This window comes from Dipodomys merriami, unplaced genomic scaffold (assembly GCF_024711535.1).
Source record: "Dipodomys merriami isolate MVZ:Mamm:240054 unplaced genomic scaffold, mDipMer1.0.p SCAF_1, whole genome shotgun sequence".
NCBI lineage: Eukaryota > Metazoa > Chordata > Mammalia > Rodentia > Heteromyidae > Dipodomys > Dipodomys merriami.
In genome coordinates, this window is record NW_027202270.1 from 128,128,028 (window position 1) to 128,150,223 (window position 22,196).

General features: G+C 41.3%; 2 protein-coding genes across 5 annotated transcripts in view; both read right to left on the minus strand.

The window, feature by feature from the left end:
* Positions 1 to 22,196, minus strand: part of Bbof1 (basal body orientation factor 1) — a 42,456-nt gene that overhangs the window by 5,872 nt on the left and 14,388 nt on the right. Inside the window, exons 5-11 of one of the 3 annotated variants that reach the window (XM_070030204.1) lie at positions 16,899 to 16,979; positions 11,383 to 11,453; positions 10,198 to 10,342; positions 8,365 to 8,858; positions 2,641 to 2,742; positions 1,049 to 1,123; positions 590 to 686 (exon numbers count right to left, since the gene is read on the minus strand). In XM_070030204.1, the coding sequence (XP_069886305.1) occupies positions 590 to 686; positions 1,049 to 1,123; positions 2,641 to 2,742; positions 8,365 to 8,858; positions 10,198 to 10,342; positions 11,383 to 11,453; positions 16,899 to 16,979 (1,065 nt within the window). Of the gene's footprint in view, positions 1 to 577; positions 687 to 1,048; positions 1,124 to 2,640; positions 2,743 to 8,364; positions 8,859 to 10,197; positions 10,343 to 11,382; positions 11,454 to 16,898; positions 16,980 to 22,196 lie in introns of all 3 variants that reach the window. The other 2 variants (XM_070030195.1, XM_070030214.1) reach the window with 2 other exon arrangements.
* LOC138832368 (E3 ubiquitin-protein ligase RNF113A-like) lies at positions 16,899 to 22,105 on the minus strand. 2 transcript variants are annotated; one of them, XM_070030243.1, is made up of 3 exons: positions 20,396 to 22,105; positions 18,075 to 18,185; positions 16,899 to 16,979 (listed from the first exon to the last, which is right to left on the minus strand). In XM_070030243.1, exon 1 carries the CDS (start codon positions 22,046 to 22,048, stop codon positions 21,005 to 21,007), a length of 1,044 nt encoding a protein of 347 aa, XP_069886344.1. In that variant the 5' UTR covers positions 22,049 to 22,105; the 3' UTR covers positions 16,899 to 16,979; positions 18,075 to 18,185; positions 20,396 to 21,004. The 2 variants fall into 2 exon arrangements, with proteins under 2 accessions (XP_069886344.1, XP_069886353.1); XM_070030252.1 differs by lacking the exon at positions 18,075 to 18,185.

Genomic DNA, 22,196 nt, shown 5'->3' on the forward strand with positions numbered 1-22,196 from the left:
AACAGAATTTGGCTTTCTAAAAAATGGTATCATACTTCCTTATGTACTTTCCTAACTTCATTTGTCCTCTACATTATTTTGACTTATACTCATGTCCAAAGACAATAGTTATAAGGTCATTATGTTTATGTTAAATAAGAGAAGAACTGAGGTTTAGCTTAGTGGTAGTGACTGCCTGGCATGCACAAGACCCTAGGTTCATGTAATACATATTTTGGCTAGCTGCTACTTCACACTATAGTTTTCTCTTTTTTTTTTTTTGCTTCTGTAGGGCTGAGGAATTGAACCTAGGGCCTCAGGCATGCAAGGCAAGCACTCTACCACTGAGCCACCTTCCCAGACCTTCATACTATAGTTTTCTATACCATCAGTGCTTCAGATATGCATCTATGTTATGTATAATAAGCCTTGATACGTATGCACAATTTCTTAAAGTTCCTGTGGTGTTGCGTTAGTACTATTACTCTTCTCAATTCCTCAGAGCTGCTGGCTAGCTAGGAAATCACTGAGAAATTGGCTAAGATGCCTAGTGAAGGGTAACAATTATGGGTGTTGTTTGATTAATTAGAGTCCTTACTTATTCAGAGACCTGTGGTCCTTGTGGAATACGGGGTAGCACCATTTCACCAGCATTTGATATCGGAACTTGTTGGGTGATGAAGGTTTGCTCTTGTATATTTTCATTCCTGCAGTAATGACAAAATGATAGTGCTGCCAATAGGAATTTGGTTCAGAACAAAGACTTTTCATATTATTCCATGTCAAATCTAGCATGTGCCAATGTCTACAACCATCATTATTGTCAGGTTCTCAAGATCTTACCCAGATTCTTTTTTTTTTTTTTTTTGGGTCCGGTTGTGGGGGCCTGAACTCTGGACCTGGGCACTGTCCCTCAGCTCTTCAGCTCAAGGCTAGCGCTCTACCATTAGAGCCACAGTGCCACTTCTGGCTTTTTTCTTTTTGCTTATGTGGTGCTGAGGAATCAAACCCAGGGCCTCTTGCATGCTAGGCAAGTGCTCTACCACTGAGCCACCTTCCCAGCCCTTACCCAGATTCTTTCATTTCTCCATTGTCAGAAACATGAGTATCTGGAACTGGAGGCCGAGAACTCTGGTTATATTTCCTGTAGCAGATAAGTCAACAAAAATAAAGATGTTGTGTCTTCCAACTATACCCTTTATAGTGTTGAGAGAAATGCTTTTGTTAGATGAGCTTATTTTCAAAGTGATTTTTTAAACAAACATAGATATGCCATATTAGACAGGTTAATATATAATTGTTGAACTCAAGACACAGAAAATATGGAGTAGGTAAAATACCTGTCTAGCAAGTACAAAATAAAAAGAGTTCAAACCCCAGTACTACCAACAAGAAAAGAAATGCATAGAGATGAATATAATGAAGGTACTCACAATGATTAACAGTGGAGGGCAAGGTTAAAAGAAAGTACTGATCAAAACACCCAAAAAACTTTCATTCCCATGAAAACAACCTCAGAACTCATAAGGGTTACCCAATGGAGTTTAGGCCCAGTGTAATTTAGAAGTTAGGGGCTTTAGCACATTAACTAAATTAAGCACCAGTGGCTTATCCTTGTAAGTCTAGCTATTCAGGAGGCTGAAATCTGAAGATCTCAGTGTAAAGAGCCCTGGCAGATAAATCTCACAGACTCATCTCCAATTAACCAGCAAAAATCAGGAAGTAGCTCAAATGGTAAAGTGTCAGCTGCTAAGAGAAAAAGCTAAACAAGAAGCCGGGCACCAGTGGCTCATGCCTGTAATCCTAGCTACTCAGGAGGCTGAGATCTGAGGATCACAGTTCACAGCCAGTCTGGGCAGAAAACTTCTTGAGACTCTTATCCAATAAACCACCAGAAAACCTAAAGTGGCTCTGTGACTGAAGTGTTAGAGCGCTTACCTTGAGCTGAAGAGGAACAGCACCTGAGGCCCACAACTGCCTCCCCCCGCCCAACAAAGGAGGAGGCAACAATGCTTGGTAAGAAATGTACTCATTACCTTGCCCATGTAATTGTAACCCCTCTGTATGGTATTTTCACAATAAAAAAAAAAAAAGAATGAGAGGCCCTAGGTGGTCCCAGTAGCTCAAACCTGTAATTCTAGCTTCTCAGGAGGCTGAGATCTGTGGATCATGGGTCAAAGCCAGCCCAAGCAGGAAAGTCTGATCTATAGTTAACTACTACTTGAGCTAGCTTGAGCAAAAAAGCCCAGGGACAACACCCAGGCCCTAAATTCAAGCCCCAGGACAGGTTCCAAAAAAAAACAAAGAATTTCTTGGAATATATGTGAATTACTGCTTTGCCTTTGCCCCTTTCTCATGTTAGAGATTCTTTTGATTCATTTATCTTTACAGAAGAATAAACTTTCATAATTGTTATCTTTCCTGTAGGAAGCGCATTTAATAACTTACAGCATTACCCTCAGCATCTAAGATTAATCTTTCTCTTTTTTCACTTCATTTTTTGTTTTCATGCTTATTTACAGATGAAAAGCAATAAAACCCTTATATTTCCTTCCCTTTTATGTATTTCCTTTTGTTCTAAGTAAGAATCAGTTCATTATTTCTATGTGTTTTTTAGGTTTGATAACAACTTGGCATTTCACTGCAAAAACGGGAAATTACCTAGAAGCTAAACCATTCATTTTTGCAAACAGCAATCTCAAGACTTTCTCCTTCTGCTCCCAGGTCAAATCTCCAATATCCACATTTCTTTGAGTACTTGTCCTGAATATTTTAAAAGAAAAAAGAGCAGAAAGAAAAATTAAAACCATCCTTTCTTCTTTAAAAAAAATATACAAAATATACAGAAGAAATTTCCTCCAACTGAATACATAATGTATAGAAAACAATGTCAGCCATAACAAAACAAACTATGTCAACCATAAACTTGAAAAAGGTATGTTAGCCATTTCAAAATTAGTTATCATTAAGATCAAAGTAACAAAATATTTATGCTCAAACAATTAAGCAAAAAAAGCAACATAGAATACTGCCATGAAACATTGTATATCCAGATACACAAAGATAAAGAAAAAACACTGGTTATTACTAATAGGCATTTAAGCATTTTAAAGTATTTTTTTTTCCTGCCAGTCCTGGGGCTTGAACTCAGGGCTTGGGCACTGTCCCTGAGCTTCTTTTGCTCAAGGCTAGCACTGTACCACTTGAGTCAAAGCACCACTTCCAGCTTTTTCTATTTATGTGGTACTGAGGACTCGAACCCAGAGCTTCATGCATGCTAGGCAAGCACTGTACCTCTAAGCCACATACCCAGACCCAGGCATTTCTTTTTCTATAAAATATTGTTATGAAAACAGTGAAAAAAAGATAAACTTAGATAGCCAGGCACCAGTGGCTCATGCCTATAATCCTAGGTACTCAGTGGGCTGAGACTGAAGGTTCGCAGTTTGAAACCAGGAAAAGTCTGTGAGACTCTTTATCTTCAATTAAGTACCAAAAAGCCAGAATAGAGCTGTGGCTCAAGTAGTAGACTGCCAGCCCTAAAAGAAAAAGCTAAAGGGATAGTGCCTAAACCCTGAGTTTACAAGAAAAATAAATGTGGTTATTAGGGGTAGGGAGGGTCAACTCAGGACCTAAGCTTCAAACTTAAAGAGTCTTGCTTTTTTTGGTGCCCTACCCCCTAAACCATGCCTCTACACCAGCCTTTTGGTAGTTATTTTGGGAGATGGAATCAGACTTTTCTGGCTGAGCTGGCTTTGAACCATGATTCTCCAGAACTTAGCCTCTTGAGCAGCTAGGATTATAGGCATGCCAAAGGGACCCTGCTCTATTTTTGTGCTTCTAGCTAAGGCTGTAACTACATTATTTCCAGCTAAGCTTTCTAGGCAGGTCTTAATAATTTTTTTTCCAAAACTTCATAAGCTACCATTTTTGGGGGGGGGGGTCCAGTTGTGGGGCCTGAACTCTGGGCCTGGGTGCTGTCCCTCAGCTCTTCAGTTCAAGGCTAGCGCTCTACCACTTGAGCCACATTGCCACTTCCAGCTTTTTTCTTTTTGCTTATGTGGTGCTGGGGAATCGAACCCAGGGCCTCATGCATTGCAAGGCAAGCGCTCTACCACTGAGCCACCTTCCCAGCCCCTAAGCTACTATTTTTTAAAAAGTTAATATGAAGGGAGGAATGTGGTAGAGTGCTTGCATAGCATGCATGAAGCCTTGGGTTCGATTTCTCAGTACCACATAACAGAAAAAAAAAAAGTTAATATGAAGCTGGGCGTCAGGGGCTCACCCCTATAATCCTAGCTACTCAGGAGGCTGAGATCTGAGGATCATGGTTCAAAGCCAGCCAAGGCAGGAAAGTCCTTGAGACTCTTATCTCCAGTAAACCACTCAGAAAACTGGAATTGGCACTGTGGCTCATGGTAGAGTGCTAGCCTTAAGCTGAAGAGCTGAGGGACAGCACCCAAGCCCAGAGTTCAAGACCCACTACTAACAACAACAAAAAAGTTAATACTGATGTTGTATAACATAAACGTTTTTTGGGGTGTGGAGGCATACATCTGTAATCCTAGCTTCTCAAAAGGGTATCAAAGGATTTTAAGTTTGAGGTCAGCCTGAGCAACTTAATGAGATCTTGTCTGAAATTATAAATAAATAAGTAAATGGAGATAAAGTTCAGTGACAGAATTCTGATGATACAATAGGACATTGACTGCTGAGTAGGGCTGAGAATGTGGCTTAATAGTAGAGTGCTTGCCTAGCATGCTTGAAGCCCTGGGTTCAACTCTTCAGTACCACATCAACAGAAAAGGCCAGAAATGGCACTGTGGCTCAAGTGGTAGAGTGCTAACCTTGAGCTGAAGAGCTGAGGAACAGCGCCCAGGCCCAGAATTCCGGCCCCACAACTGACAAAAAAAAAAAAAAAAAAGAATTACAAATTTGATGGCAACCTGGGCTACAAAGTGAGTTCTAGGCCAATCTGGTTTGAGATCCTGTCTTAAATACATATATGGGAGAGATGCAGGTCAGTGGCAAAGCACTTGACACCCAGTATACACAAAGCCCTGGGTTAGATCCCCAGCACTGCACCAAACAATAATCATTAAACAGAAAATGCCTTTTTTGGTTGTTGTGCCAGTACTGAGGCTTGAATCCAGGGCCTGGATGCTTTTTCGGGGCTTTTTTTACTCAAGGTTCTACCACTTGAGCCACAGTTCCACTTCCAGTTTTTGGGTGATTAGAGTTAAGAATCTCATGGACTTTCCTGCCTGAGCTACATTCAAATAGTGATCCTCAGCCTCCCAAGTTGCTAGGATTATAGGCATGAGCCACCAGCTCCCAGCTCAGAAAATGCATTTGGTAACACACTAAGATGCTAAATTCAAGCTGGGTACTATTGACTCACACTTGTAATTCTAGCTATTCAGTAGGCTAAGATCAGAGGATTATAGTTCAAAGCAACCCCAGACTGAAAAGTCTGTGAGAATCTATCTCCAATTAATTAACAAAAAGCTGGGCTGAAAGCATGGCTTAAATAGTAGAGTGTTAGCTGTGAGCAAGCAAGCTGTGTCAAGCCAAGCAGACCAAGAATGTGAGGCCCTGAGTTCAAGCTATGGTACTGCGACAAAAGAAAAGAGATTCTGAGTTAATAAAAGTAAGAAATCCTTTTAAGTTTTCCTTTTAACTTGTCCTTTTAAGAATCAAATTAAGTTAGAAAAAACACTTTTTCGGATAATCTTCAAAATGTAGAGCCAGGTGCCAGGGGCTCACGCCTGTAATACTAGCTACTCAGAAAGCTGAGATCTGAGGATCCTGGTTCGAAGCCAGCCCAGGCAGACAAGTCTGTCAGACTCTTTTTTTTTTTTTTTTTTGGGGGGGGGGTCTGGTCCTGAACTCTGGGCCTGGGTGCTGTCCCTCAGCTCTTCAGCTCAAGGCTAGCACTCTACCACTTGAGCCACAGTGCCACTTCCGGCTTTTTTCTTTTTGCTTATGTGGTGCTGAGGAATCGAACCCAGGGCCTCAGGCATGCAAGGAAAGCGCTCTACCACTAAGCCACCTTCCCAGCCCTCTGTGAGACTCTTATCTTCAATAAAATACTCAGAATCCTAGCTACTCAGGAGGCTGAGATCTGAGAATAGTGGTTCAAAGCCAGCCGGGGCAAAGTCTGTGAGACTCTTATCTCCAGTAAATCACTAGAAAACCGGAAGTGGCACTGTGGTTCACGAGGTAGAGCTCTGTGCCTAGAGCTGAAGAGCTGAGGGACAGCCCCCAAGCCCAGAGTTCAAGCCCCACAACCGACAAAATAAATAAATAAATAAATAAATAAATAAATAAATAAATAAATAAATAAATAAATAAATAAATAAAATACTCAGAAAAAGCTGGAAGTGGCGCTATGGCTTAAATGGTAGAGTAGTGCTAGCCTTAACCAAAAAGAGGCTCAGAGACAATGACCAGGCCCTGAGTTCAACCCCCAAGACTACCCTCCCCCCAAAAAAACAATGCACTATAATTTAAACAATTAAATATAATTTATAATTTAGTGGTTAATGAGGAAAGACTATGTTAAGAGACAAAAGAACCAACAGGAATGGGTTCTGGTGGTTCACGCCTGTAATCTTAGATATTCAGGAGGCTGCAATCTGTAGCTGTTCAAAGTCAGCCTAGGCAGAAAAGTCCCTGTTAGACCCTTATCTCCAATAAACCACTCAAAAACTGGAAGTGGCCAGGTGCTCGAGGCTCATGCCTATAATCCTAGCTACTCAGGAGGCTGAGATCTGAGAATCACGGTTCAAAGCCAGCCCAGCAGGAAAGTCCATGAGACTCTTATCTCCAATAAAACCCACTAGAAAATCGGAAGTGACACTGTGGCTCAAGCGATAGAGCGCTCGCCTTGAGCTGAAGAGCACAGGGACAGTGCCCAGGCCCAGAGTTCAAGCCCCACGACCAACAAAAAACAAACAAACAAACTGGAAGTGGTGATGTGGCTCAAGTAGTAGAGTGCTAGCCTTGAACACAAAGAGGCTCATGGACAGCACTCAGGCCCTGAGTTCAAGCCCCAAAACTGACCAAACCAAACCAAACCAAACACAACAGGAAACACTAATCAATGTAGATAGTCATCAACTCTCTCAAGCATTCTATTACCTTTATACAGTGGCAGGAAATTCCTTGTGTATTTTGAAAATTGGGAGAGAAATACAGCAATGTGGAGGAACATTACTGAATATCTTCCAACCCACAAAACATTTTTGCAAAACTACTACAAAGAATATTAAACTGTTGGGGCTGGGAATGTGGCTTAGTGGTAGAGTGCTTGCCTAGCATGCATGAAGTCCTGGGTTCCATTCCTCATTACCACATAAACAGAAAAAGCCAGAAGTAGTGCTGTGGCTCAAGTGACAGAGTGCCAGCCTTGAACATAAGAAGTTCAGGGACAGTGCCCAGCCCTGAGTTCAAGCACCAGGACTGGAGAAAAACAAATTTAAAAAAAAAAAGAATTTTTTTTTTAATTTTAAAAAATTTTGATATTACCTATGAATTTCATCCAAGGATAGTAAAGCTAATACAATAAAACATATAGTTACTAAAAATTATTTAAGCTGAAATTAACTTATAAGTACTTTCCAAGTTAGAGCTGGTAAAAGATACTACAGTGACATCTTTTGGTAGAAATAATTTAGTTTCTTTAACAAATTTCTACCATGAAAAAAAAAAGAGGGGCTAGTAAGGTGGCTCAGTGGTAGAGCACTTGCCTTGCATGCATGAGGCCCTGGGTTTGATTCCTCAGCACCACATAAGCAAAAAAGAAAAAAGCCAGAAGTGGCGCTGTGGCTCAAGTGGTAGAGCACTAGCCTTGAGCTGAAGAGCTGAGGGACAGCACCCAGGCCCAGAGTTCAGGCCCCATAACCGGACCCCCCCCCCAAAAAAAAGAGGTGTCTACTAAGAACACAAAACAAGACAGGTGCTGGTAGTTCACACCTGTAATCCGAACTATTCAGGAGGCTGAGGATTGTGGTTTGAAGCTACTGGGACTGAAAAAAGTCCATGAGATTCTTATCTCAATTTAACTACCCTCAAACCAGAAGTGGAGCTGTGGCTCAAAGTGGCAGAGTGCTAGCCTTGAGCAAAAGAGCTCAGAGACGCACCCAATCCCAAAGTTTATGCTCCATGACCAACCAAAAAATAAAAACACATACATACCAAGTCCCACATAACTGTTAAACATAGAGGTTTCAAAGATGAGTAAGATAGCACCTATCTCAATAACTTACTGAAAAATCACTTCAACATTTGGATATTATCAAACTGAACTTATTCTGAGTTCTTATTTCTTTAAAGGACATTAAAAGGCAATACAAAAAAAGCAATGTGTTCAAGTGTTAGTACCATTTTTCAGCCTCTATGAGATCTTGATTCACACTATTAGTGCTGTATTCTCTGCCATCAAATGTCCTGATTTGGGGATATTCTGTTCTTCCTGAACATGCTGTTCTCATCTTTAAATTGAAAGCAGCTTGTGCTAACTCCTTATAGTTTTTTCTGCTGAATATAATCTGTTGCTTCACTTGGTGTAGAGCATCTAGAAAGAAATTTTCCACTTCTGTCCTCTCATCCAGTATGTTCTTGGCCAGCTTCTTCACTCGATTCATTTCCTTGTCCTTCATATCAAGAACTTGCTGCAGCTTGTCAATTTCTACCAGACCTGCCTGATTCTCTATGGTTGCCTGTTGCCGCAGTTTCAAAATTTCTGCCTCAAACTCTCTAGTCATGAAAGTTAGAGCATTCTCCAAGTTTAACACCCTTTTCTGAAGAGTATGGATTTGTGATTTCTGCTGGGCAAGTTGCATAATCTTTTCTTTAATTAATAACTCATTGATCTCCTAAAAACAGAAAAGATGAGTTTTTTTAAATTGATCCAGAATTTAAAAGTTGCTCAATAATTTCCACTACCTTCATGAGATTTGACAACAGGATGAGTTGGTGATTATTTTGTTATTTTTGCATATAAGAAGCAATAAATAGGGCTGGGATGTAGCTCAGTGGCAAAGCACTTACCTAGCAAGTGCAACATCCTGGGTTCAATCCCCATTACCAAAAAAGAAAAGACAAAAAACAAAAAATATAGTTAAAAAAAAGAGAAGCAATAAATATCCTTGGGTCCATGCCAGGATTTGTGAAGTTAATCCACTGATTTTACTAATTATGAAACTTTCTCTAGAATTCTGAAAGCTTAAATATTTTATACTATCAAAGTCAGTAAAACTACACAGTAAAACATTGTGTAACAAAAATATAGTAGTCTCCTGCTCACCTATCCCATAGTCCATTTTCCCTTTCCTTTTCTTCTTTATTATTTAGAGAGGCAATATGCTCAGCTAAAAGCCCAGCTTCCCTTGCAATTCTGCACAGTTAAGTTCTGGTCAGTGAGCTATAGATAGAAATATGTGTAGGAGGGGCTGGGAAGGTGGCTCAGTGGTAGAGCATTTGCCTTGCAAGCCTGAGGCCCTGGGTTCAATTCCTTAGCACCATATAAGCAAAAAGAAAAAAGCCAGAAGTGGTGCTGTGGCTCAAGTGGTAGAGCACTAGCCTTGAGCTGAAGAGCTGAGGGACAGTGCCCCACAACTGGACCAAAAAAAAAAAAAAAAATTAAAAAGAAATATGTGTAGGATTCCCAGGAAGACCTCTAAAGAGCACATGTTTTTTGTCTTTTTACCCTTCCTTTTACTACTTGAGCCACAGAACCACTTCTGGCTTTTTTTATTTATGTGGTACTGAGGAGGGTTTCATGCAGGCTAGGCAAGCACTCTACCAATAAACTACATTCCCAGCCCAAGCTTATGTGTCTTATAAGTCATTTGATAATTAATCTTTTCTTTTTTTGGGTCAGGTCCTGGGGCCTGAACTCTGGGCCTGGGCACTGTCCCTCAGCTCTTCAGCTCAAGGCTAGTGCTTTACCACTTGAGCCACAGCACCACTTCTGGCTTTTTTCTTTTTGCTCATGTGGTGCTGAGGAATCGAACCCAGGGCCTCAGGCATGCAAGGCAAGCACTCTATCACTGAGCCTCCTTCCCAGCCCGATAATTAATCTTTTCAAGTCATCAATTAGATAAAGAATACTCTTATGTCCATATGTATTATTATTATACTCAATTCTTGGAATTTACCAATCCAATTCCTAAACAAAACAATAGGAAACAAAACCCAAATGAAAATGGGAACCTTTTGATGTAAAAGGATAGTATGACTCTCTTGCAACTTCTGGGAATCTTTTTGTAGAGCATCAGCTTCCTTTACGTGGTATGAAAGAGCTTTCTGGAGATAAACATTCTCTTTAAAAACATTTCTTCCAGCAGCATTCAGTTGTCTGAAATAAGCAAATATAAGGATCTAAAACATAGGCCTAAGTTTAAGATATTACTAAATTACAACAATGATTGCTTCAACATTATTAATAGCCACCACTGGACTAGGTATGTAGCTCAGTGACAAAATGATTGCTTATATATGCAAGGCTCTAGGTTTGATCCCTAGCAATACTTACACATGTGCATGACCACTACTCATGTAACTTACTGTGGGTATTCTTGTGACTAAATTCTTATCTTATAGTAAAGTGAAAAGTGATGACACATGCATAAAATTCCAGCACTTGAAAGGCTGAAGCAAAATGATCTCAAGTGCCTTGGGCAACAAAGTGACAAGAGTGCTATGTGGCTTCCAGGTATGAGCTTCCCACACTTTCATTCTATCCACTTAATTGAAGAACTTGAAGAACTACAGGTGGTAGAGGTAAAAGATAGAAATAGTTCAGGTTCCTAAATCACCACTGAAAGAAAACTGCCATTCCAACATGGAACTGTTACATAAGCAAGAGAAAAGTCATTGAACCTGAGAGTTCATTTGTTAATATAATGCACTTTACTGTTACTTTCACTAATATACCTCATGAAAATCCTGCAAAGTTAATATTATGGCCCTACTTTCAGAATTTTTTTAACTTTTATTTTTACTTTTTTCTGAGACAGGGTCTTACTAGCCAGGCTTGCCTAGAACTTGTGATCCTCTTCCTTTTAGCTTCCCAAGTGTTAGGATTACAGACATGTACCACCATGCCCAGCTATAGCCAATTTTCACATGAAGTAACTAACTTTCAAGTAAGTTAATAATTATTTGGTCAATTAAGATGCATGTTGAAAATGAGCCTAACTTCCAAAGCCTAAGTTCTAACATGTCATGCTACTTGCTAGAGAGGTAGACATAATGAGTAGGGTATACAAAGAGAAAGAAACAGGGAGTAAGAGTAGGCCAAATATTAGAAGAAAGCTTGCTAGGAAAGAAGCAGGAAGGTAAGGAGAAAACAGACCAATTAAAAGAAATTATCTAAAACAGGAGGCAACAACTTACACCACAGCTTCATGGTGGGCTCTCTCTGCCAGCATTACTATCTTCTTTTCAGCCTCTTTTTCTAGACGGTGCTAGAAAATAAAACAGGGCGATTAAATACAAAATTATATTTTTTAAAACAAATTGTAGCTGGGCCCTAGTGGCTCATGCCTGTACTCCTAGCTATTCAGATGGTTGAGATCTGAAGATTACTGTTTAAAGTCAACCCGGGCAGAAAGGTCCATTAGGCAACTATTTCTTTTTTGTTTTGTTTTGGTTTTTTTTTTTTTGGGGTCTGGTCGTGGGACCTGAACTCTGGGCCTGAGCACTGTCCTTTAGCTCAAGACTAGCGCTCTACCACTTGAGCCACAACGCCACTTCCGGCTTCTTTCTTTTTGCTTATGTGGTGCTGAGGAATCGAACCCAGGGCCTCAGGCATGCAAGGCAAGTGCTCTACCACTGAGCCACTTTCCCAGCCCAAGGCTCCTATTTCTTAACCACCAAAAAACCTGAAGTGGAGCTGAGGCTCAACTGGTAGAGAGCAGTGTTAAGGAAAAAAGTTCAGGGACAACACCCAGACCCTAAATTTAAGCCCCAGGATTGGTACCAAAAATGTATACATCAGAAATGTATACATCAGAAAGTAATTAGTTCAGAATGTCAGATAAAATACTAATGGTCCATTTGACCTGATGCAAAGAATTCTAAAAATACTGAGAAAAGGCAGCAAAAAGGATAGCTTGAACACAAGAACTTAGGTGTATCAATTTCCCCATCAAACATGATATGTACATGGAGGAACCAGGAAACCATACCCATATTGGAGGCAGAACTGGAGGAAATTTCAGCTAAATTCAATGTGATTGACAGTTATGAGAAAAGCTTTTTTATTCAAGTAGTTTGCTTCCTTTCTGTTAGTCTTGAGAAAATTCTTTTTCTGAATCTTCCTGCTTTTTTGGCCAGGTGGTTTGGCCCTTTTGTTATTTACATTCTCCTTTTTCTGAGCACTTTAAGAAATCCTGTTAGAAAGAACTCCCACTCATCTGGTCGAACCACTATTAAATATCCCCATGCTTCTGATCACATGTATGGTGTATAGTATACACCGTTATATGTTATAGACTGTGATAGGCAATTTGCTCCAGGAAAGTTAGAATGAACTTGTGACTTTAAATGAGCATCATTATTCCACAATACTGTGAAATTTGGGAAATTATGTAATCACTTAACCACAATTAAAAAAAAAAAAAAGAACCTCGGGGAAGGTAGGAAGGGAAGGGATGGTAGGGGGAAAACAATGGAGGGGATAACAATGCTCAATAGGAAGTGTGCTCATTACCTTATTCATGTAACTGTAACCCTCTGTATAGTATCTTTACAATAAAAATTTTTTTAAAAAAAGAATCCTGTTAGAAGCTCCTTAAATTTTAATTCCATCCTGTTAATTAAGCCACATCCTTTTGCAAATTGTGAACCTGAACTCAAGTCAATGGTGGAGGGAGAGGGAAGGGGTAGGGGGGAGGAGAGGGGGAGGTTGCTGGGTTAGGGATAAAAAGGGAGCAGCCTGCCTGCTTTGTGTGCTTGCCTGCCCGGTTTTTGGCTGACCAACCGGCCCATCCTTCTGCAGAAGTAAACTTTGCCTTGCAGAGTTCAAGTTAGTGTCTTCATTCCTATGTGACATCCCAACATCTCAAGCTATTTCTAACAGTCACTTATTCAATTCAATAAATGCCTATTGGACACTATTACTATATCAAGTTGTTTTAAAATAACAAAGATTCTGTGGTAAACAAAACAGAAAAGTTTCCTAATATAATGCATCCCTGGATCCAGTATAGAAGTCAAATCATAATAACATACTGAGAATTTCCTGTGTCCCTGGCATAGTTCTAAGAGCTTTATGTAAATTATTTCCTATTGGAAGGCCCACTACCATGTAATAGCAGCCCTGAGGCTCAAGCTAGCATATTCATGAAGTCTGTACCAATATGGTAAAAGGCAGATATTGCCAACCAACAATTATTCACATCCTCCTTTTCCCATCTCAAATTCCACTAGGTGACTGGAAAAAGAAAATAACTTTCCCAACATCCAAACTTCCACTAGTCAGTTTCTTAGCATCTTTTAAATCATAGTTCAGGACAATAAGGTAAAAGAAATCCACTAGGATCTTCTGGGAAAGTTTTTATGACCTCCATATAAAAGAGAGAGACACATTTGGAACCTTCCTTCCTTCTTACTCAAATATGATCAAAACTTGGGAAGTGGTGATCTGGCTCAAGTGGTAGAGTGCTAGCCTTGAGCACAAAGAGGCTCAGGGATAGGGCCCAGGCCCAGAGTCCAAGCGCCATAACTGACCAAAAAAAAAAAAGAGCAAAACTTGATCTTCTGAGGAAACCATGAGGGAAAGGCCAGAAGCTACCTGATCTCATTCAAAAAGTCTTATTTATGTAAGTACTCAGGTATTCTGTAAACTAACCAAGTTTCTTTCCTCCTTTCTTTCTCTTTCTCTTTCTCTTTCTTTCTTTCTCCTTCCTTCTCTCTTTCTTTCTTTCTTCCTTCCTTCCTTTCTTTCTTTCGTCAGTCATGGACTTGAACTCAGGGGCCTAGGCACTGTCCTGAGCACTCTTGCTCAAGACTAGCACTCTACCACTTTGAACACAACTCCACTTCTGGTTTTCTGATGGTTATTTGAAGATAGACTTTCCTACCCTGACTGGCTTTGAACTGCAATCCTCAGATCTCAGTCTCCTGAGTAGCAAGGATTACAGGATGAGCGACCAGCTCTCAGCCTCACAAAATGTTTCTAGAGACAAAAATCAGAGGTATAAGTTTGTTCTTGGGAAGCTGGGAAGGTGGCTCAGTGGTAGAGCACTTGCCTTGCATGCATGAGACCCTGAGTTCAATTCCTCAGTACTACATAAGCAAAAAGAAAAAAAGCCAGAAGTGGCGCTGTGGCACTAGCCTTGAACTGAAGAGGTGACGACAGTGCCCAGGCCCAGAGTTCAGGTCCCACGACCAGACCCAAAAAAAAAAAAAAAAAAAGTTTGTTCTTGGAACAGTTCATTCTAAAGGGCTGCTGTTCCTGGTTAAGTGCCAGAAAGGGCCTTAAAGGGAAAGCACCAGTATGCTGGGCCTGCCCTTGAAGGTAATCCCGTACCAGTCAGAGTGTGTGTGTGTGTGTGTGTGTGTGTGTGTGTGAGAGAGAGAGAGAGAGAGAGAGAGAGAAAGAGAGAGAGAGAGAGAGAGAGAGAGTGTGTGTGTGTGTGTGTGTATGTGTGTGATAGAGAGGTAGAGAGAGACAGCGACAGAAGAGAGGGGTGTAGGTGACTAAAATTGGGTCCTTGTGTATGGTAAGCATACTACCACTAAGGTACACCCCAGCCTTTAGAACTACTTTTTTAATATGTTTTTTATTGTAAAAATAGTGTACAGAGGGATTACAGTTACATGTAAGGTAATGAGTACATTTTGTATAGAGCATTGTTACCTCCTCTGTTTTTCCCCTACCATCCCTTCCCTCCCCACCTCCCCATCTCCTCCCTCCCTCTCCGCCCCCAAGTTGTAAAAGTGAGTCCGCTGCCCTGCATCTTGTATATAAACTTTTCTAATTTGGGGAGAGGAAGGGAAAAAACAAAATGCTTAAATAGAACTACTTTTTAAAGCATATCTTTTTTTTGTTGTTGTTAGTCATGGAGCTTGAACTATGTGCTTGGGCACTGTCCCTCAGCTCTTCAGCTTAAGGCTAACGCTGTACCACTTGAGCCATAGCTCCACTTCCTAGTGGTTTATTGGAGATAAGAGTCTTATGGATTTTCTTGCCTGGGCTGGCTTTGAACTGTGATCCTCAGATCTTAGCCTCCTGAACAGCTAGGATTACAGGCATGTGCAACCAGCACCCAACAGCATATCTTTTTATCTAAACCTTATATACTTCTTTTCCTTACCCTAACTCTCTAAATCCTTAAGAGTTTCTGAATCTATTCAATTCTTTTTTATTGTTGGTCATGGGGCTTGATCTCTGGGCCTGAGTACTGTCCCTGAGCTCTTCAGCTCAAGGTGAGCGTTCTACTAGTGGCGCCATAGCACCACTTCTAGTTTTCTGGTGGTTAATCGGAGTCTTATAGAGGGGCTGGGAAGGTAGCTCAGTAGTAGAGTGCCTTGTCTTGCATGTATGAGGCCCTGGGTTCAATTCCTCAGCACCACATAAGCAGAAAAAGCCAGAAGTGGCGCTGTGGCTCAAGTGGTAGAGTGTTAGCCTTGAGCTGAAGAGCTGAGGGACAGTGCCCAGGCCCAGAGTTCAGACCCCATGACCGACAAAAAAAAAAAAAAAAAAGAATATGTCATCTTAGAAGTACAGATAAGTACATTTTAGAAGTACAGATAAGTAACTGATAAATGTTTAAGGTAATACGAGTAACCTGATCTAAACATTGTGGAAGTATACATATATCAATACATTACATGATAAATCATGAATTCATACTTTTTGTGTGTACGTGCTAGTACTGGGGCTTGAACTCAGGGTTTTAACCTCTGGTTGGCTCTTCTGCTCAAGGCTGGTATTCTACCACCTGACTCATATCTCCACTTCTAGCTTACTTGTATTAGCCAGTAATTGGAGCTAAGAATCTCAAGGACTGGTCTGCCTGGGCTGACTTGAAACCACAATCCTGAGATCTCAGCCTTCTGAGTAGTTAAGATAATAGGCATGAGCCACCAGTGCCCAACTTAAAATTTTTGCTTTTATCAGTTAAAAATTAACAAACTAAACAAGGAATCTCCTTTTTTTTTTTTTCTTGGGGCGGGGGGGGGGGGGGTCCGGTCGTGGGCCTGAACTCTAGACCTGGGCACTGTCCCTCAGCTCTTCAGCTCAAGGCTAGCGCTCTACCACTTGAGCCACAGTGCCACTTCAGGTTTTTTTTTCCCTGCTTATGTGGTGCTGAGGAATCGAACCCAGGGCCTCATGCATTCAAGGCAAGCACTCTACCACTGAGCCACCTTCCCAGCCTTAAACAAGGAATCTCTAAGTGGCCAGCACACAAAGAACTAAATATTGAGATATCTAGGATGTTCTGCTTTCCCCTATTTTTATTTTGCTGTGTTTTCTGCTTTTTGCTTTTTATTTTTGTCATGGGGCCTGAATTTTGGGCCTGAGCACTGTCCCTCAACTCCTCAGCTCAAGGCAAGAGTTCTACCACTTGAGCCACAGCGCCACTTCCAGCTTTTTCTATTTATGTGGTGCTGAGAAATCGAACCGAGAGCCTCATGCATGCGAGGCAAGCACTCTACCACTGAATCATCTTCCCAGCCTGCTTTTTGTTTTTTTTTTTAAGACAGGGTCTCACTACATATCCCAAACTGGCCATCAACTCATAGTTCTCCTGCCTCACTATTCTGAATACCAGAACTGCAGATGTATGCCCTGACAAACAGCTTTTGCTGTGTTCTAATAAGACCAAACAAAATGTTGATACATCTTAGAAGACATACTTTTGTTCTAGTGAGCTTTTCTTAAATTTCTTAATATTCCATACCTTTTCTTCAAAGAATCTGCCTTCCAGTCTTCGGAGAGTTTCCTGATGTTTCTTCTCCGTGTTCCTTAAACTTTCTTTCAGCTGAAATTTAAAAGTAAAAAAAAAAAAAGATCAATTGGAAAAATTCTAATGAAGAAACATTTCCTGTTATACACTAATTCCTGATCCTAAAGACATAGAAAACTTCAATTTACTTGCCTCTGAGTACCATACTTCCCTCATCTTCTACAGACTTGTAAGACTGAGATGGTGTTTCCCCAACGTTTTTTTTGTTTGCTTTTTTTTTTTTTAATGGTACTTCATATTGTACTTGTGGCCTCATGTGTGCTAGGTGGGGAAAATTTAAGACTCTTATAGATTGATAACAGTTCTCCACATTCAGACAAGTTATTCTTTTTCCAAATGCCTTCAAGTATGGAATTACAAAATCATAAAATTTTAGAATTGGAAAAACCTTAGGAGCCAGACTATACAATTCTCTCACCTCATATAATCATCTTGGTGGGGTACCAGTTCATGTCTAGCTACTCAGGAGGCTGAGATCTGAGCCATAATTTGAAGCAAGCCTCAGCAGGAAAGTCATGGAACTCTTATCTCTAACTACAAAAAGACTTAAGTGGTGTAGTGTTGAACAAAAAAAATCTAGAGACAAGCCGGGCATGGTAGCTCACACCTGTAATCCTAGCTACTCAGGAGGCTGAAATCTGAGGATCACAGTTCAAAGCTAACCCAGGCAGGTAAGTCCATGAGACTCTTATCTCCAATTAACCACCAGAAAACCGGACAAAGTCCTGTGGCTCAAGTGGTAGAGCAGTTGCCTTGAGCTGAAGAGCTCAGGGACAGTTGCAGAGGCCCAGAGTTCAAGCCCTATGATTGACTAAAAAACAAAGAACAACAACAACAACAACAACAAGAAGACAGCATCCAGGCCCAGTTCAAGCCCCAGGACCAGCACACACACAAAAATCACTTTTGTGAGAAAAATACCTAGAGATAGATGTATCACTAACTCAAATCTTATTAGTACACAGGCTTCTACTTAATGGATATAGGTCTCCCTACTTCTATTCTCTAAAACTATGCAGGATAAGAGAGACATAAAATTCTTTTAGGTAAGGAAATATGAACTAAAGTGATGATATTCTACTGGCAAGAATAAGATGGAAACAGACATACTTAATCTACCATTCATGTCGAAAAAAAGGCAGTACAGGTCTTTCCATCAGACAAAGAGTAGGTTAAATGATGATTGTCTCACTGGCTGTCTGACTCCAAGAAGTCACTTGACTGTTGATTCAGGTTGCCAGGCATAAAAAAACAGGACAGTACCATTAAAAAAAAATAGTATAATAGTATTTATCTCCTATAGGAGTGGAAAGAATTAAATAAGAGTAAATAATATAGGAAAAGAACTTAGTATAATTAATATCATGTTTAATATATACTTACAATTTTCCTTAAAATGTTTTTATTTTTGTCAATATCAGAGCTTGAACTCGGGGACTCTTGTTCAGATTGTGCGCTCACTGTTAGTGCTGTACCAGTTGAACTGTATCTCCAGCCCCTATAATCTATTCTACCATATTAAATCTTCATTTTATATATGGCCTCTTTCAGATGTTCTTTCTTCCTAAATAGTTTCATATAATTTCAAAGACTTTCAAAACTGTCAACATAAAATTCTACAAAAACATCTTGGAGGTCTATGGAAATGGACCTTTCATACGCAATTAGACAATATGCTATTAGATAATACACATCACAATTGTTTAAAAGTTCATGTCTTGCCCAATGCCAGTGGCTCACACCTGTAATCCTAGCTACACAGGAGGCTGAGATCTGAGTATTGCATTTCAAAGCCAGCCCAGGTAGGAAAATCTGAGACTCTTATCTCCAGTGAATCAAAAAAGGCCAGAAGTGGCGTTGTGACTCAAGTGGTAGAGCACTAGCTTTGAGCACAAAAAAAGAAAATGAGTTCATATTTTGCTTTTTTTTTTTTTCCTAAAGAGATGAACAGGTTCTTGTTATCTAAACTGGGGTCTGAGTAGAGAGAGAGAGAGAGAGAAAGAGAGAGAGAGAGAGATACATATATACATATATATATATATATATATATATTTTTTTTTTTTTTTTGTCAGTCATGGGACTTGAACTCTGGGCCTCGGCGCTGTCCCTCAGCTCTTCAGCTCAAGGCAAGCACTCTACCACTTGAGCTACAGCGTAATTTCTGGTTTTCTAGTGGTTTATTGGAGATAGGAATCTCACAGTCTTTCCTGCCCTGGCTGGCTTTGAACCTCGATCCTCACATCTCAGCCTCCTGAGTAGCTAGGATTACAGGCGTGAGCCACCGGTGCCCGGTGTTCTGGATGTATTGTACAGACTGGAGTGCAGAAGTATTCTTAAGCATGATCCCAGCACTAATCAATACTTGTAATATGGTAATCCCCACTGGTCAGGTTAATACCTTGATGTCAATCTTAGTGCAGACACCCAATGAGCATAGCATACCACATGCCTGAATTTCTGGACTCAAGCTCAGTATCCTACCTTACTATCTGCTACTACTGGCACAAACCAGCAAGCACACCATTCACAATCTTTAACCCACACATTCTACTTCTAAGAAGTTACCCTAGAGCCAGACACAAATAGCTCATGCCTATAATCATAACTTCTTGGGAGGCTGAGATGTGAGGATGGTGGTTCAAAGCCAGCCCAGGCAGGAAAATCTGTGAGACTCTTACTTTGAGGGAAAAAAAAAAAAGAGCTAAGGCAATGTCTAGGCCCTGAGATCATGCCCCAGACCACCAGTGGCTCATGCTCGTAATCCTAGCTAAGATCTGAGGATAGCAGTTCAATGCCAGTCCAGGCAGGAAAATGTGTGAGACTATTACCTCCAATAAACTACTCAGAAAAAGCAGGAAGTGGCATTGTGGCTCAAGTGGTGGAGCCCTATCCTTGAGCATAGAGAGGCTCAGGGACAGAGAAGCCAGGCCCTGAGTTCAAGCCCCAGGACCAGCCAAAAAAAGAAAAAAAAAAAGGTATTTTCTCATTCCTTAGATGTTCATCATTTATTACAGTATAACAGCAAAGGACCATTAATAAGTTATGCTATATCTATCCAACGTAATTCCTTATTTTTTCCAAGAGTTTACAAAAATATTTAATGGCACTGAAAAATGTTAAAATAGTAAGTAAAACATCAGAGTAACAATTTGTACATGACTTTTGTAAAAACAGCACATAGACAAGTTATATTTCTACAAAGCAGAACACTACATACCAAAATTTTAACAAGTTACTGCTACTGGCCCTCCTGAGTAGATAGAATTACATGCATGAGCCACAGACACCTGGCATCTTTGTTTCTTAATCTGTTAAATTTGATGAAATACACATTACCACTTTGTCAAAGAACTAAAACAAGCACCTAAAAAAATAACCTACCAGTACGTATTTCTTCTGTTAATCAGGTAGACAGTGTTGCCCAGGCTTACCTGGAACTATGGATCCTCTTGCTTCAGCAGCTGGGATTACAGGTGTGCACCACATATCAACTTTTTTTTTAAACATATGCCTTGAATAACTTACAATTTAAGTGTAACTAGTCTCTTTCCAAATTGCAAAATGAATCGTGTATACAGTAAACTTTTTTTTCCTTAACGTCTATCTTCCAATTTTAAGTACACTGGTCCCTGACACTTGCCCAGTTTCCTCTGTTTGAAATTCCAATTAACCGCCTTATTTTTCCCCATAAACTAGTAACTTCTGAATTTCTAAAGTGTTTATTAACAGCTCTTTGGAAGGTCTGAAGTCTATTTAACCACTAGGCGGCAACACTGTTCTTTCAAACAGAAAAATGACACACTGCTCACCAGAGTATGTACTAAACTCATTTTGATTTGAATGTATAACTATGACATGTTGAGAGTTCCTGAAAAGTTGACTGTATTGATTCAATCTGCAGCATATTCATATAAAACAAACTTGATATTCGTTCTAGAAACTAAAACCCATTCCTTCGGTTACGTTGTTTTGGGGAGCTTTTGAAGACCAGAAGAAAAATATTTCGAAGGGAAATTTATGAAAAACCCAAGCCATGAGAATTAAACTCCATCGGGGTCCTCTGCAATACTACAAGCACCACACTCTGCTGCAGCTCTATGCTTCCTCAGTTTAGCAATCAGTTCTTTGGCAGGATTGAAGACACCGCTGGTCTGCTGGTCACAGACATAACAGCGCGGACTGGTGCGGAAATGCTGCAATGCACAGCTCTCACAGAAATAATGCTTGCACTTGGTGACAACTGGGTTTTGGTAGGTTTGACGACAGATGAAACACTTGAATGGTATTTCGTCATCATCGCTTCCTACTTCGTAGTTTTCCTCCTCACAGACACCATAGCGACCCTCATCAAGCTCACGCTCGATCTGCCACCCGTGTTTGTAATCTGAACGGTCGTGGAGGAATTTGCAGCTGTCTCCAAAGCCGCAGAAGCCAGTCTCCTTGTAGTCCTTACAGATGTCCGGCTGGTAATCCCAGCGCACTGTGGCACGCAGGTGCTCGGGCGCTCGGATGGGGCCTTTCCTGACCATCCCGGAGGATGCGTTGCCCATGGATGTGTCTTTGGGCTTTATGTATTTCTGGTAGTTATTGATTCCTCGGTAGATCTTGTCATCTTCCTTGCCCTTCAGCGCTTCCTGGATCTTCTGGCTGCGCTCGAAGATGGCCTGTGCATCTCGCTCCTTGTCTGTGTCCAGCTGGTACACGGCGGTCGCCCCCATATCCTCAGGCCCCGCGGGCTTCGCAGAGCGGGTGGACTTGTAGACCACGCCCAGACTTACACTCTCCTCTTCCTCCTCCTCCTCCTCCTCCTCCTCCCCCGGGTCCCTGTCCCCGCTCGGGCGGCCGTCGGACGCCTTCGGTTTGCCGACACCGCGCGTCTTCTGGACCATGGGGTTGTGAGCTGCCCGCTTCTTCTCGGGTCGGACCACAGTGCTGCTTTCGTCGCTACTGCTGTCGCTGTCCCCAGACTCCGGGCCGCACGACGGACGCTTCCTGCGGCCCGCAATGCCTTTCCGCTTGGGCTTTTTGAAGAGGAACGTGCACACCCGGTCCGCCGACTTTCCCGGAGAAACTTGCTCTGCCATCTCGGAGTCTCGAGCCGCCAACCGGCCGCGGCCCCACCGTGGAGTGGCGGCCCCGGCGTGGAGTGGCGCAGGGCTGTGACGTCACGGCCGCGATACGCCCCGCCCAGGCTGAGCGCGGAGAACGAGTGCGCACGCGCTACCCCAATCC